Source organism: Chionomys nivalis, chromosome 16 (genome assembly GCF_950005125.1).
Source record: "Chionomys nivalis chromosome 16, mChiNiv1.1, whole genome shotgun sequence".
In the NCBI taxonomy this organism is placed as follows: Eukaryota; Metazoa; Chordata; class Mammalia; order Rodentia; family Cricetidae; genus Chionomys; species Chionomys nivalis.
In genome coordinates, this window is record NC_080101.1 from 19,629,616 (window position 1) to 19,645,756 (window position 16,141).

The 16,141-nt window shown below is 39.8% G+C and overlaps 1 protein-coding gene across 1 annotated transcript; it reads left to right on the plus strand.

Moving 5' to 3' along the window:
* The first annotated feature begins 1,909 nt into the window (after nucleotides 1-1,909).
* LOC130888078 (olfactory receptor 13C3) lies at nucleotides 1,910-2,866 on the plus strand. The gene has a single exon (XM_057790929.1). The coding sequence runs from the start codon at nucleotides 1,913-1,915 to the stop codon at nucleotides 2,864-2,866; it is 954 nt and encodes a 317-aa protein (XP_057646912.1). The 5' UTR covers nucleotides 1,910-1,912.
* The last annotated feature ends 13,275 nt before the right edge of the window (nucleotides 2,867-16,141 follow it).

Sequence of the window (16,141 nt, forward strand, 5' to 3'; positions counted from 1 at the left end):
CCCTCTCTCCCTTTCTCATCCTTCCCTCCTCATCTCTCTCCTTCTCTATTCGCTCTTCCTCTTCTGCTGCTCTGTTCTTAAACCGAACAAATATTACTAATTTCTAATAATTATATAAATTACTAATTACTAATCTCTTTTGGGCCACTTTATTTTTATTTCTAAGATTGCCATTGAATATCTTTCTCTTCAAAGTTTAAATGTGTTGAATACTATTAAAATTAACCCATTGCAAAGGGCAGTCCTACTTAGTGGTATGTCTCATCAATAGTATTTGCTTAGTAATCTTCTGAGTTACTAACACACAACGTATGTCACATATGCTGGAATTCTCAGAACTACTCATCCACTCAGGGCTGCAACTTATAATTGTTTACTGGAGTCAAATCCAGTGGTGATTACAGAAGAAGCGATTTTATTGTCTAGTCGGCAGCCAGTGACAGTTTCACTGATTCAAATAGCTCAAGTCTTCTAGTTATTTCTTTCGTTAGAAGTCTCATAATATTACATAATGTTAGGATTAGGAGTACCTGAAGTTAGGTCACAAGCTGACATATTTTTGTTTTCTATTGATAAGTCCTCAACCAAAAGTAGTTCCAAGTTCCTCCGACGTTAGAGGCTTTCTGTGATCCTCTTTTACTTCTTTCCTAGATCTGTTTGCCATAACACCCTCACAGAGACAGCTTCATATAAAATGGATATCCAGGTGATCTGTCTTCTAACTGGCTCAGATTCTCACATTACATTTGCCCATCTTCCTCTCTTTTCTAAACTCATCTAATCCTTTTCATGTGTTTAGATCCAGAACATCCAAAAGGTTTCCCTTGATGATTTATATCTCATAAACATCAACTTTCTCGGTAAATGTATAATTTGGAACTAAGACACAGTATATAAGTATCCATAATATATCTTTATATGTATTTTTCCTGAATTATAAATTGAATTGTCAACCTCATAACACAGTGCCTTCCATTATTCTTTCATTTACTCTTACTGTGTTTGAAATGATATTGGCTTTAGGGTAATCTACTAACAATATTCTAAAATCATTATTGCAGTTTGATACCAATCGATTCTTTATTTTAAATTGTTTTTTTAATTTTTTTTGTATTTAGTATCAGGTAGATTTGAAGTTGTCTGTAAAATGCAAGAGAATTTTGGTTCTTGAGTCTCTGAAGGTTGCTATACCAACCTGATACTAAACAAAAGGAAATAGATTTGAATCAGAAACAAACCATAAACATTTAATCCACCAACTCTGTTCACTTATGTCTTACATTATTGCTATTGTTAAGTTGACTTTAACAAGTAAATCAGCAAGATGAACTCTCTGATGCTAAATTTTAACTTATACCACTTAATGCCCTATAAATAAATGTTGATAAAAATACACCATTAAATGAGCTAATACTGTTTGCTACATCAGGCATAAAAAGAAATATTATTTAAAAAAATCAAAGTTGCTATGGGATTTTTTACAGTTGTCAATCACTGACTCATATTCCATTGGTTTTTCTTTTATGAGTAGACTTTTTGCCTTGTGTGTCTTCTTCATTGCTTACCTAGTAGGGCAGATGAAATCAAGAAATCAGGTGTATTGTGGGTAATTATCCAGGGATGTTGGAAGCATACACTTAGGAATGTATACTCAACAACAGAAAGTATTGCTTCTGAATGAGTATTTGGTATTGATAGCCATATGTTGGCAATAGGCATGTGTACTTCCAAGATGCCCAATTTCACTGTATTTTAATAACAGATTATTGAGGGTATCAATGAGGGAGATTCAAAAACGAGCTCTTTCTTATACATAAAAAAAAATGATTTTTCAGGTACTTTGTCCCACTTGTGTTTGGGCATTGGATTTGTTTCAGGGTAGGTCTTCTAATGATGGCTGAAAGTGGACGGCATGGATGAAAATAACCGGACGTTTGTTTCCGAATTCCTTCTTTTGGGTCTTTCTGGATACCCAAGGACCGAGATCATTTACTTTGCTCTTGTTCTGGCTATGTACCTGGTGATTCTAACAGGCAACGGTGTTCTGATCATAGCAAGCATCTTTGATTCCCGTCTTCACACACCCATGTACTTCTTCCTGGGCAACCTCTCTTTCCTGGATATCTGCTACACAACTTCCTCTGTTCCCTCAACACTGGTGAGCCTAATCTCAAAGAAAAGAAACATTTCCTTCTATGGTTGTGCAGTGCAGATGTTCTTTGGATTTGCAATGGGTTCGACAGAATGTTTGCTTCTTGGCATGATGGCTTTTGATCGATATGTGGCCATCTGCAACCCTCTGAGATACTCTATCATCATGAGCAAAGGAGTGTATGTATCAATGGCATCTGTATCGTGGTTCTCTGGTGGGATCAATTCAGTCGTGCAAACATCCCTTGCCATGCAGTTGCCTTTCTGTGGAAATAATGTTATTAATCATTTTACATGTGAGGTCTTAGCTGTGCTCAAGCTAGCTTGCGTTGATATATCTCTCAACATCGTTACCATGGTTATATCAAATATGGCCTTCCTGGTTCTTCCGCTACTGCTCATCTTTTTCTCCTACATGTTCATCCTCCACACCATCTTGAGAATGAACTCAGCTACAGGGAGACGCAAGGCCTTTTCTACCTGTTCAGCCCACCTGACTGTGGTGGTCATATTTTATGGTACCATCTTTTCTATGTATGCAAAACCCAAGTCCCAAGATCCGACTGGGGAAGACAAGTTCCAGACTTCAGATAAGATCATTTCTTTATTTTATGGAGTAGTTACCCCCATGCTGAATCCAATCATCTATAGCTTGAGGAATAAGGATGTTAAAGCTGCTGTAAAGTACATATTGAAACAAAAGTACATTCAGTAAGATGCCAGTAAACACAGGTTTTGTGTGTCAAGCACACGATTGACTTGGGGGTAAATCTGTGAGAACAATCTAATTTTTATTTATCTATTTTGAAAAAAATCTTGGCTACTTGGTTATACTCCCAGAGATGGAAGGTAAGTTCCTACTGCTGAAGACACCATGCACTTCAGAAACAGGGCTCAGAAATCCCTGGGTTAAAACTGACCTGAATGCTTCCTCCCTGAGGACAAACTTGAGGACATGGTACCAGAAAGTATCATGCAAGCTTGGAAAGGAGGGAGACGACTGACAGTACTACTCAGTTGTGATGCCTATTAACCATTTCAACATCCAGCATGCCTAATAACTATAGGGCTGTAATAGTAGCATACACACCTTGGTGGTTACCAACCACCTAATTGGACTTGAAACCCATTCAGCAAAAGGGTGACCCATCCCTGGTTCTAGAAACCAACTAGAACTACTACTCAGTACTGATTAAATTATAGTTATCAAGGAGAATCTACAACCACCAGTTTAATAAGCCAGCGTAATCTCCAACAACGATCTATAACATTTGTCCTTATATCCACGGATAAATGTAGTTGCCACTTTTTACTAAGGGAACTTGTCTTTTGAAAGAAATGGACACCAGCACAGAAAATCACAACCAAACAATATGCAGAGTTGTGGAGCTCAGTCCCATTGGATGTATCTACCAAACACTCCCACACTTAAGGTTCAGGGAACACTGCTGAGATTCAGCTGAAAGATTGTGAGAACCAGAGGATCAGGGACTTTGCTGTGAGATTGTGTCTCCTAGTAACATCAGAAGTTACATCCATAGAGTCTCAATATAATAACTGCCCAGATGTGAGCTAAACAAGGAGGTCAGCAACAAACATGCCAAACTGCACTAGGAAGAGCTCACCAGCCTCAACCCTTCACAAAGAGCTACAAGCAACTCAGTAAATCTGGGAGTGGAAGAGGTGGTCCTCCTTAGGGAAGAGCACACCGCTTGGTTGCAAGGTCCGAATGGTCATCCCTGAAAACATAATACAGGCAGCATTATATGAGTCAAAATGTTATATTTAGCATTGTATGTATATAAATATGTATATATGCATATACTAATAATTACTAAAAAGGCCATGAATTGAAAGAGGGTGAGTAGGGATATATGGGAGGGTTTGAAGGGAAGAAATGGAAGGGAGAAATGTTGTAACTAAATTATAATCTCAAAAAAAATAAAACAAAAAGAGAATTATCGGCTAGGGAAAGATATTTTTATCCTTTTCCTTTATTAATCATGCTCAACTAGATTTACCGAGGACTATAGTTTGCTTCAAACTGGTCTTCCAGCAGGTCTTGATCTTCCAAATACCATCTATGAATCCCATTATAATTCTGTCATTTATGATGTCTGAAGTATGTGCTTCCAGCGGGCTTTATGGAAACATGGAGGAATGACTACATCCAAACTTAGAGAGACCAGTGTACAAATGATTCTATTCCCGAAAGTATGGTCAATTTTTAGTTAGATTAGTAATTCATTCAAAGCCATAGTTAACTTGTTAGTGATAATCAAGTAAAGTTCTTAGCGACATTGAAAATTTTGATAAGTTGAAAAACATAACTACTAAGACCAGTGTCATATTACATTATATTTCAGAAGTCAAATTCAAGTGAGGACTCATCTTCCTTCCTTCCTTCCTTCCTTCCTTCCTTCCTTCCTTCCTTCCTTCCTTTCTTTCTTTCCTTCTTTCTTTCTTTTTTCATCTTTTATTGATTCTTTGTGGATTTGACATCATACCTCTTGATCTCTTTCATCTCCCCATCCCTTTGCAACCCCCCAAGATAAAATAAAATTTAAAGGAAAAGAAAAAATTGAAAAAGAAAAATCTCATCGTGGGCTAACTCACAGCCCTGTTTTTGAGCTTGGGTTGGTGCTGGATTTGTCAGCTCACCAGGTTTTCCTCATCCTCACCACCAGAATGAGCTCTCCAGCACTGCCCTGTTAGCTTACCCCATGTAGCAAGCAGAAAGGGGCAAGACCCTCCTGCTCTCACACCTGGCTCACCCACACCTATACCGCCAGGGTCAGTTCTATTATGTTGCCCAGAGGAGGTGCAGGGGTCATTCTCCTGAGCGCTGCAGCTAGTGAGAGGCAGGGCCAGCTCTCTTGCTCTCATGAGTGGTCAGCTCCTGTCTGCGGTAGGTTATGAGTGGTGAGGGGCAAGGGGGAAGTAATTCTTCCCTACCCACACCACCACACGACAGACAAGTATCAGGGCTAGCTCTCCTAAGCTCATACTCTTGGGAACAGCTCACCTGAGCCCCTACCAGCAGGGCCAGCTCTACTGTGCTGTCTGAGTGAGGCACAAGGCCTGTTCTCTTGAGTGCTGCAGTTGGTGAGGTGCTGGACCAGTTCTCCCATTCACATGATCTCAGGGCCAACTCTTCCTCCTGCCGCAGGTGGTGAGGGGGGTAGCATCTCTCCATTTTCATGCCACCCTATGGCAGATGGTGTGGCAGATCTCCCATGCTCACATCCAGACTCATGTGTGTCCCAGTCACCATGGTCAGCATTACTGTGATGCTGAGGCTAGGTGCAGGGTCCACTTCCCCAAGTGTTGTAGTTGGTGAGGGGCTGGGTCAGCTCTCCTCTTTGCCACAGGTGACAAAGGGCAAGTGGGGAGAGCAGTTACAATTTTTTAACACATCTTTCATTCTCAGCTATTAATTACCAGAGCCAGATAAATGCTCTTAGTTCCCACTCCATTAATATCAATCACACCTTCCAGGTGCACATCAAGATGAAGAGATTAGGCCTGAGATGAAATGAGGATGTGCAAAAGAGAGGTGGGTGGAGTTTCTGTACTGCCCCTGGGAGATAATACAACCTTAAAACTCAAACCAAGGTAGGAGGCCCTGAAGGAGAGCCTCTTAAGATTCAGAGTGTTTGGGAGGAAGCACCAGCATCAGGTTTGATGGGTTGAAGCCTGCCGAGATCTCAAGGACTCAGACTGGCAGAAGAACTAGTCTAGAAGACAGCTAAAGGTGGATATCCTTAGCCGAAAATGAACAGAAATGCTTCCCATCTCCCTGGGATCTTCTTACAGACTCAGGGAGAATGATTAAAAGCAGGGAGTGATTAGGGAGATAAAATCAGTTATCATTATTTTCAGAGGAGTTGAAACTCCAAAATAAATCCAGGATGAGTTTGTCCTTCCCTGTAGACAGCTCATCTAGATGAGCAGTCTGAGCGCAGGGTGAACTTGGCCCACGCCGCCTGGGTTCACCAACAGCTCTTTACTCATTGTGAATGCTGGGCATTGAACTTATTCTCCCGTGTAGTTTTCTCTTTCCTATTTGGCGGCCTCACTCCATAGCTCTGCTCAATTACTTCACTCTTTGCTAAGCTAACCTCCAAGTGGTTCAGGTTGGTACCTAAATGGTTTGCTCCTAAATTCTGTCCCACTCCCGTCACTCTAGAGATGGAATTTTGTTCTATAGATGCTTCTGGCTGGGCCCCAATGACACATTTCTGCCATAGCCTTACGCTGCACAGATTCCTGTTTCATTCTTTCTAATCCTTTATCTTAAGTTTCACTAATAAAAATTATTTCATGTATTTACCTGTTATTTATGCAGGAGAGCACATGCACAATGAAGTGTGTGGAGGTCAGAGGACAATTGGCATAGGTTGCTTCTTTCCTACCAGTCTGTAGGTTGTGGGGGTCAAGCTCAGGTCATCTGTGTTGGCAGGGGCTCCTTTTCTAACTGAGATCTTCATGGCCCAACTCTAACTTTTGACTATTACAGGACTTTAAGCACATAAAAACGTTATTTCTATTGGTTGGGTCAACTCCTCCTACTTCCCTTTAGGTTTTGCCACATTATCAAAAATGTCACTAAGTTATGCACAGAATTGTATCAGGTGGAACTCACCCCACTTCCTCTTTTTGTTTTATAAATATTTATTTATTCGTGTATTTTTATGCATACGAGTGCTCTGTCTTCATTCCCACCAGAAGAGGGAGTCAGATGCTATTAGAGCCACCTATTACAATCACATGAGCCAACATACTGAGAATTGAACTCAGGACCTCTGGAAGCCCATCAAGGGCTCTTAACTGCTGAGCCATCTCTCCAGCCCTCACCCTACTTCCTCTTAAACTGTGTTTTATGACCCCAAATGGAAGAATCTCTGAGTGGACAGTTGTAAAAAGTGTAAAGGTTTCTAAGTGCCCAGAGACCAAAAGTTAATCAAAACCAAACATGAATGAGTATGAAGTGTTTGTGGTAGCTTTGTGTTTCTCATTATATGAAGTCGCCGTGCCTTTGCGCCAAACACAAGACATGCATACTTTGCACGAAGCATGTCATCCCACCACAGAACGCCAGTAAACAAACATATTGTACACTGTCAACTGCAATGTTTTTATTTTCACAGATTTTTCTTTCAGCCCTGTTGGTGCCAAGTCCCAAGCTCCTTGAAGAAAGGAGAGACCCAAGCTGGAATGAAGAGGGGAGAGACCCGACACAGACACACAGATGCACACAGGGAAGTGGAATCGGGCGGTACTGCCCCCACTACTGCCCTGCCAGGAACTCCAGCACTAGCTAGCTAGTCTCTGTAGGAGGTCTTATACAAGCAGTCTCAGGCTGGAAACAGCCCTGAGAGGAAGCTGTAGTCTTCCGCACAGTGATCCATCCTTCATAAACTCAGGCTCGGACTCTGAGGAGACTTTTCCCACCCTCTTCAGCCTGTCCCACACAGGGAAAGTTTTTTCCAATTGTCTCCTAGGTCAGGAGTCCTGGTTTCTCGACATAGCTGTGCCCATGTAAACAATATTCATTTACTCAGGACTAACTCACTCCGGGCTTCCTTCACTCTGTCCGTTTTAGAAACGTGATGGCTTAATTATAGGGAACAAAGACGTAAATATTTCCTTCAGCATGTAAATATCAGATTACTAGATCTTTTGGTTAAGTCATGTTAAAATATTTAATTTTAAAATTGTGGTTTGGTTGCTGACTTGAGTTGCATAAAAAAGAAAAATTCTAAAAAGAGTGTTGGCTTAATTTTAAGAGAGATTTCCAGCAATTTTTAAATGAACCTAAAATACTTCTGCTATTTTCAGTGTACATTTTCAAGTCAGTGTTCTTACATTGACGATTATAAATTCAAAATATCAACCAAGTCTATATCCTTCTATATCAAATGTTCAGTCAAGATTTAATTCTTTCTGTAAAAACAAACAAGGACATTCCATCTCACTAGCATACAATTTTTAAAGCTCAAATGAAAATATATTTATATCAAATAATTGTTGAAATATGAAGTTCTTTATGATTTAGCAGTAAATGATTACTTGTATATTTATTTTAAATACTTATATATCTGGTATCGTGAGTGGAAAATACTAAAGGAGTTTTGGAAGACAGCATCTGTCACAATATCACCTTGGTGAGCGAGTGGGTGCCAGATGGTTTGATTTAGCTGAGCGGGCTTGTGTTACTCAATGATTAGAAAATGTACAGATTCATTAATAAATTCATCTTTCAAGAAAATCAAGTATGTCTAAAAGTTTAAAGTATATTTAATTTTGATTCATTCATCAATAGTTTTTGAAGTTCCAAGAATATAAAAAGGTTGTAATTATAGCCATACCCTAATGATGTCATTTTTAGAATTTCTGTTACTGGCTATGAATCATGTATCCACTGTGTTTGTGTATTTATCAATAGGAGAATGATGATGGCTTTGGAGATAATTGTAAAAATTACATAGTGCATGTTTTATAGCATAAGTTCTAAGAATTGATAAGAACAGCTCAAAAAGATGACCCTCAGTTATCCTCTAAGTTTCATATTATCTATTTTCAACATGATTTTGAAAGTTCTTTTAATATATAAGAAATTATTTTAATTAAAAGTTTTTAATACAATATATTTTCATTTTATATCCCCCTTTCCTAATGTTTATAAGGTCTTCCCCACTTCCTTCCCATCCAACTTCATATTCTTTCTGTCTCTCAAAAGAAAACCTCAAAAAGACAAAAAAAAAAATCAAAACAGAAAAAAAAGTTAAGAAAATATCAAAGCAAAACAATTCTTATTACATACAAACACACAAACATGCATGTTTTCTCCCCTTCCATCTCTGCTCATATGTATGTATGTATATATATATGTGTGTGTGTGTGGATATATGTACATACACGCATATATGCTTGTACATGCTTATAAATATGTGTAAGCATGCATACCGAAAAAACAACAAACCTTTTCATATTTATTTTTAAATATTCTTTGGAAGTGTTCATTTTGAAACATTGAACTAAAGAGTCAAAATTATAGGAGCTTGGGTGATGGCTCAGTAGGTAAGCGCACTTATTCCTCATATACAAGGCCATGAATCCATGGCCACACAAACCTGTAACGAAGACATTTGAGGAGGGGGAGACAGTAGGGCTATTGGGACTTGTAGCCCCAAATATTCTGTCTGAGCATGCAGAAGAGCTTCCTATAGGTTCATTTATGAAACCAGCAACCACTTTGCTATTCTATCTTACATTTATTTCACCTTGATTATCCTCCTGGGAGTTGGTTTGTTAGGTTCAGTCAGATGTCTGATTCATACACTTGGCAAAAACGTAAGAATGGCCAATATTTCCCCTTTACGCTCAGTTATATAAAGTAGTGTTGGACACATACAAACATATAGGTCCACGTTACCCACATTTTTGTGGGTGAGAATGTATCTGGTGAGTCTGTGATACTTTACAGCCCATGGCTGAATATCACATGAAGTGTCTTAATTAGATGATTAGCATTCCAATTAAATAACACTCCTGTTCTAGGACCCAGTAATGTTAACAGCAATTAACTTTATTTGCCAGGAGTGTATCTCTCAGTCAAGGGTCACCAGTACTCACCCAAAACACAGACGACCAGCCAGGGTCATTCACTTGCCTGCTTTTGCCTTTTCTGGATCCTCACAGTAGGCATCTGGTAGCTGCTTCTAATTTTTATGCTGACACAAAAGAGCAACTTTTATGTTTTCTTTCTGTCTTGAGAGAGATAAAGAGCTTCCTACTATCCCTAGTTCGTTGGATGCCTTCATTTCTTCATTTCTTAGTTCCCCATGAAGGTGCTTCCAAAGAGAAAAAAAAAGCTTATTTGCCCGCATCTTTTCTGAATTCAGAAGGAAATGGATTTTGTCAGACATGGACGGATATCATCAATATCTGATAATCACACTTGTGGTCCATACATTAAGGTGTATCATAATTTATACCTCATATGGCTACACAGCCACGTACCTGTATTCACAGACTGTCCTGTATGATTCAACTAGCTGTCCTCTGAGCAAAACATTGTTCAAAGTTCATGTGGCATCTCGTCATGATCTAGTGCCGCTGATGAGTGAAGAACATTGTTTCTAAGCATTCCTAAATCAGAAATTAACTAATTACTTGAGAATATTATATCATCACTTATACTTCCAGCTGTACATCTGTAGAAACTTTCACTAAATATTCTTCAGTTCTTCCGGTTCTGAACATTTATGATCCTTTTTTAAGAATGTTTTTACCAAAATTTGGTATCTGAATATCTTATCTCCATCACTCCTACCCCTCCTTTCTCTGTCACACCTGTGTTCCCCCTCCCACATCCACAGTCTCTTCCCCAGTTATTAGTCTGTGGTCCTTTGATGTAAAAGTAACTCTGTATAGTTCCCATGATCTTCACTGATACCGTGATTTGTGGGGTGGGCATGTTTTATGTGCTACTTTTGCTATACTGAGTAAGCTATTGCCTTTCAGAATTCACATATTTCACAGTGATTAAGATGTATGTTGGGAAAGCACATGATCTAAGTATTAACATCTACAATAGTAGACTTTCCTAAACCATAATTAAATAATATGCTATCTATAATTATTCTTTGAATATTCAATCTAAGCTATTTTTTCTTTTGTGTCTTTAAGGGAATTTGCTTTTGTCTTGTGAGTTTATTTATTTTGTTGTTTATCTGTCTTTTTATTCCAAAAATGGTTCTTCATGGCATCCTTCGTGAAATTAATCTGTCAGAAATAATGAAAAGAAAGCAAGCTAAAAAACCTCAATGATAAACATGGAATTCACAGTGGACATGTGCTTAATTTCATTCATAGTATCCAGATCACTGTTTTAATTAGAACATTTTAACAATTACTTGAATTAAATTTCTTTTGTGAATGTATTTATTTTATTTTTAATTTATTATTTGAAAATTTCATACAAGTACACAATGTAGCTTGATCTCATCCCCTTCCTTCTGTCCTTCTGCCTCCGACTAGCACATCGCCCTCCCAATTCCACGTCCTCTTTTTTGTAACCCAATGAGTCCAGTTAGTACTGCTCCATACACATGAGTATGGAGTCATACACGGAGACATAGAAAACCTACCCATGGCCGCACTCCTAAAGAAAATTAACTGTCTCTCCCCAGCAGTCATCAACTGCCAAAGCCATTCACTCCTCAGCTAGGGGTGGATCCTCAAAAGCCCCTGCTCCTCCATGCTGAAATTTATTTTATTTATATTTATTTTATTTTATTTTCAGGAAAATAAACTATCTTTTTTCATTTTACATACAAATCCCAGTTCCCACTCCCTCCCGTCTTCCCATTCCCTCTGTGTGCTCCCCTATCTCTCATCCACCCCTCAGAGAAGGTAAGGCACATTGCTTTGGGAAAGGTCCAAGGCTCTCCCTACTATATCCAGGCTGAGCAAGGTATCCATCCAAAGAGAATAAGTTCCCTAAAAGTCAATGCATGCAGTAGGGATAAGTCCTGGTGCCACTGCCAGTGGCCCCACAGTCTGCCCCAGCTATACAACTGTCACCCACATTCAGAGGGACTGGTTTGGACCTATGTTGATTCCTTCCTTGTCTGGCTGGAGTTGGTGAGCTCCCATTAGTTTCAGTGGGTGTACCCATCACGGTCTTGACCTCTTTGCTCATATTCTCATGCCTCCCACTCTTCAACTAGACTATGGGAGCTCAACCCAGTGCTCTGCTTCAGGTCTCTGCCTCTGCTTCCATTAGTTGCTGGATGAAGGTTCTATGGTGACATTTAAGATATTCAACAGTCTGACTACAGGTCAAGGCCAGTTTGGGCACCCTCTCTTCTATTGCTTAGGGCCTTAGCAGGGGTCATTCTTCTGGATGCCTGGGAATTTCTCTAGTGCCAGGTTTCTGGGAATTTTTAACTGACTTGATCTTGTATAGGTCTTGTGCAGCTGCTATGAACCATGTCATGTCCAGGGAATAGCATTCCAAAGTGCATCTCATCCCTCTTCTGTAATGTCATTGAAGCCTTAGAATGGGATTGACACAGACGTCCCATCTATGGCTGGCTCATAGTTCTTATTCTCTGCGCCTTTAAGAGTCTTTACATTAGCCACAACTCACAGCAAGAAGAAACTTCTTTGAACAAGGCTGAGGGCACCACTAAATACAAGTAAAAATATTTAGAGAGCAATTTGACATGGTGACTCCTTAGCAAAACAACATCATTAATCACCATGAAGAACAACTCCAAAGTCACAGAAAAAAAAATAAGTGAGGACAGTCTATGTATTATTCTCCAGGAATTCTCAATTGCATACGTGGAGAGTGGGTCTAAGAAGTCGTGTTCCGTAGGAATAGTAAGAGTAGCCAATTACTATTTAGTCAGTGATTAACTTCACCTGGGAGAAATGCTGATCGCAGTGCGTACACATTAATCTGCTGTGAGGAAATGGCTGTCCTGTGAAAATACACATTAAATTGAACTTTAGGTTCACAAAAATGTACAGACTTTTAATTAATCAATCTATTTATTTTACATCCTGACCACAGTTTCCCCCCTCTCCTCCCCTCCCATTCCTTCCACTCCTCCTCCTCACACCCCAAAATCCACCCCTCCTCTATTTCTGTTCGGAAAAAGTCAGTTCTCCTATGAGTATCAACAAAGCATGGCAAAACAAGTTGCAGTAAGAATAAGCCCCTTCCCATGTATTAAGGCTGAACAAGGTGACCAACTATGAGGAATAGGTTCCCAAGAGCCAGCCAAAGCATTAGGGACATCCCCTGCTCTCACTGTTCCGAGTCCCACCAATAAACCAAGCTACACAACTATCACATTAATGCAGAGGGCCTGGGTCAGTCCCACACAGGCTTCTTGGTTGTTGGTTCAGACTCTGAGTTCTTATGAGCCAGGTTAGTTGTTTCTGTGGGTTTCCTTGTTGTGTCCTTGACCCCCTCTGACTCCTACAATTTTTCTTCCCTCTCTCAGCAGGATTCCCTAAGCTTAGCCTTATATTTGGCTGTGGGTCTCTGTATCTGCTTCCATCAGTTTCTGGATGAAGGTTCTATGATGACAATTGGGGTAATCATCACTTTGAACAGTGGAGATGGTCAGTTCAGTACTATTACTAGGAGTCTAGCTTGAGTCAACCTTGTAGATTGGTGGGAGTTTCTACCTGACCCTTAAATGCCTCCCCCTTTCTAGGCATCTCTTTCAGTACTCTCTCTTCCATCCACCCCCAACCAGATCCCTCAAGTTCCCATTTCTACCTGCTCTTGGAGATCTGTTTAATCTGAGCCCTTCTGTTCATATTCGACGTTGAATTTCCAGTCTCTGTTAAGTGCCCTTGCCTTCTTCATTGTTCTCCCACTGGGATTTACTTAGTTGTCTCTATGGAAAACTCAGGGAATCCTTAATAATGAAGATTCCTTCCAAATTAGTTTCTGATCCTAAAGAAATCTTCACATATTAACTCTCCGGCAAAGACATTCTCAATGTTCTAGTATTTATTTTAGGTGCAAATGCCATTAAAAGTAAGTGAATATCAATGATTTAAAACACTTTCACTCTGGAGTAACAATGAGACATTTGTTAGTCTTGTTTATATATTTGTTACTGTTGTTGATATTGGAATACCGGGCACTTAAGGCTGCAGTCCACCATGACCGGATAGCTCTTTGAGCTGGGTGCCAAATGGAGGACTCCCTTTCCAGCAGGGCTCCCTCCCTCCCTGGATAGCATCTCTAGGCTCAGAGGCCTGACCTTATCTGGAAGCCATCCCTAAACCTGATACCTGACCTATCTCAAGCATGACCTTAGACACAGATCCCTGCAGATGCTCTCCCCCTGCAGACCCATATGATAACCAGGTTTTGTACTCCCAGGTATATAGCAAAATAATGATGCTCCATATGTTAACAGGTATCGTGATCCAGCTGTATAATATGTACGGCCAAATGAAAATTAGCTGATGCCCCAGTTATTGTTCCCATCCTATATATTTCCCCTCGTTCTGGAATAAAATTGAGCCGTAACACTGAAGCAGTCTCCCAGAAAGCTATTTTTTAGCACCCCAAATAAACCCTCTGAACCCTGCTCCCCACTTCTTCTTCCTCCTGCTCCTTTGATGACTGGTGGCCCATGTTCTCTGAGCAGGAGGAAGACACAGCTGCTTTGCCATGGCCATTTTTTAAGGCTCCTCCTTTGTCGTTGAGCAATGGATAGGATGAACCTCACATTTGTAGAAGAATGCATTCTTCTGGATCTTTCTGGGCAGCCAGAGCTTGAGATCACTTTGTTCAGAGTCTGGTTATGTACCTAGGATTCTGACAGTTGTGTTCTGATCAAAGCAAGCATCCCGACTTCACCTGTCCATGTGCCTCTTCTTGGGCAGCCTCTCTTTCCCGGACATCTGCTACACAACTTTCTCTGTTCCCTTAACACTGATGGTCCTAATATCAAAGGAAAGAAGCATTTCCTTACCTGTATGCACCTTTCAAATATTCTTTGGATTTGCAATGGGAACAACAGAATGTTTTCTCCCGTCCAAAATGGCTTTTGACCAAATAGGTGGCCATCTGTAGCCTTATAAGATACTTCATTACTATGAGCCCAAGGGTGTTTATTCTCAAGGCTTCTATGTCATGGCTCTCTACAAAAAAAGGTGCAAACATTTTTTTTGGTCAAGTGATTGCCCTGTGGTAATAACATTAATAATTATTTCTTATGTGCACTCTTGGCTGCCTACAAGTTAATATGAACCAATATATCCTTTAATGCTTTTACTTGAATGGTCTTCCTGGTTCTTCCACTTCTGGTAATCTTTTTCTCTTATATGTTCATGCTGTGCACCATTTTGATAATGAACTCAGTCACAAGGAGACTTAAGGTCTTTTCCAATGGCTCAGCTCATCTGACTGTGATGACCACATTTTATGATACCATTTTTTTTGTGTATGCAAAACGCAAGTCCCATGACGTTTGGAAAGTCAGTTTACAAGAAGCTACAGAGCTGCTGCTCCTGCATGTTGTGGAGTGGCAGCTTTTATGCTGTGCACATCCTCCATGGCATAAGAAACAAACTGGGAAACATTGGGTATGCTTCAAAATGTTAGCCAAACCACCAAGGGAAATGTAAGACTTGCATGAACAACTAGGTTGGTTTATTAAAATAAGTTATATAACATAAATACATACATACATTTCAAAGTTGTCATTTAAAATAAAGCTGAAAAGTGACAAAGAAAGGATGATTGGTCAGCCATAAATGGCATTGAACGTAAAGTTATGGAGAGATGGCTTCATTCTTTACCTTCATTCTTTACTAAACATGCTCAACTAGAATCACTAAAAATATTAGATGCTGTAAAATTAGCTCTGATCCATCTCTTTCAAAGACAGTAAATTCCTTTGGAGCGAGTCTGATCCTTGGTGATGAATGAATGAGTGTTTATAACTATTTTTCGTTTTCTGAATGGAAAGCATCATACGTATATTTTGAAAATGGGCATCTGGAGTATAAATTCTGTTCTCCCACAAAACACTTAAATAGTGTCAGGTGGGTTCTTCATCTTTTCCAAACCGTAGTCTCCTCATTTTCAAAGTGGGAATAAGCGAACTCAGCTCTCAGCATTATTAGAAAGCTTCAATACATTGCCCAAAATAACAGGAACAGTCCCCAGTTCTCAGTTGTTCCCTTTGCAGAGTGTGCTGAGGATTACTCACACTGTAGCCTTTGAGTTTGGGTGTTGCCATAAATACACTGGCTGGAGGGAAGTATGGTAGCTAACGTCTTGGGCTTTTGTCAGCTACCAATTGTTAGAGTCTGGCATCTTTCCCATAAGTCCTGGTGATGGTATTTTTTATCATTCCTCCTTATTCTTTCTCCAACACATCTTTGTAGAGGAAGAAAGCACCAAGGGTTCCCATGGAAACGGGAACATGTTTGTGCTACT

Excerpts from the sequence above, each read along its gene's own strand:
- LOC130888078 (XM_057790929.1), top strand. The coding sequence starts at position 1,913 with ATGGATGAAAATAACCGGACGTTTGTTTCCGAATTCCTTCTTTTGGGT.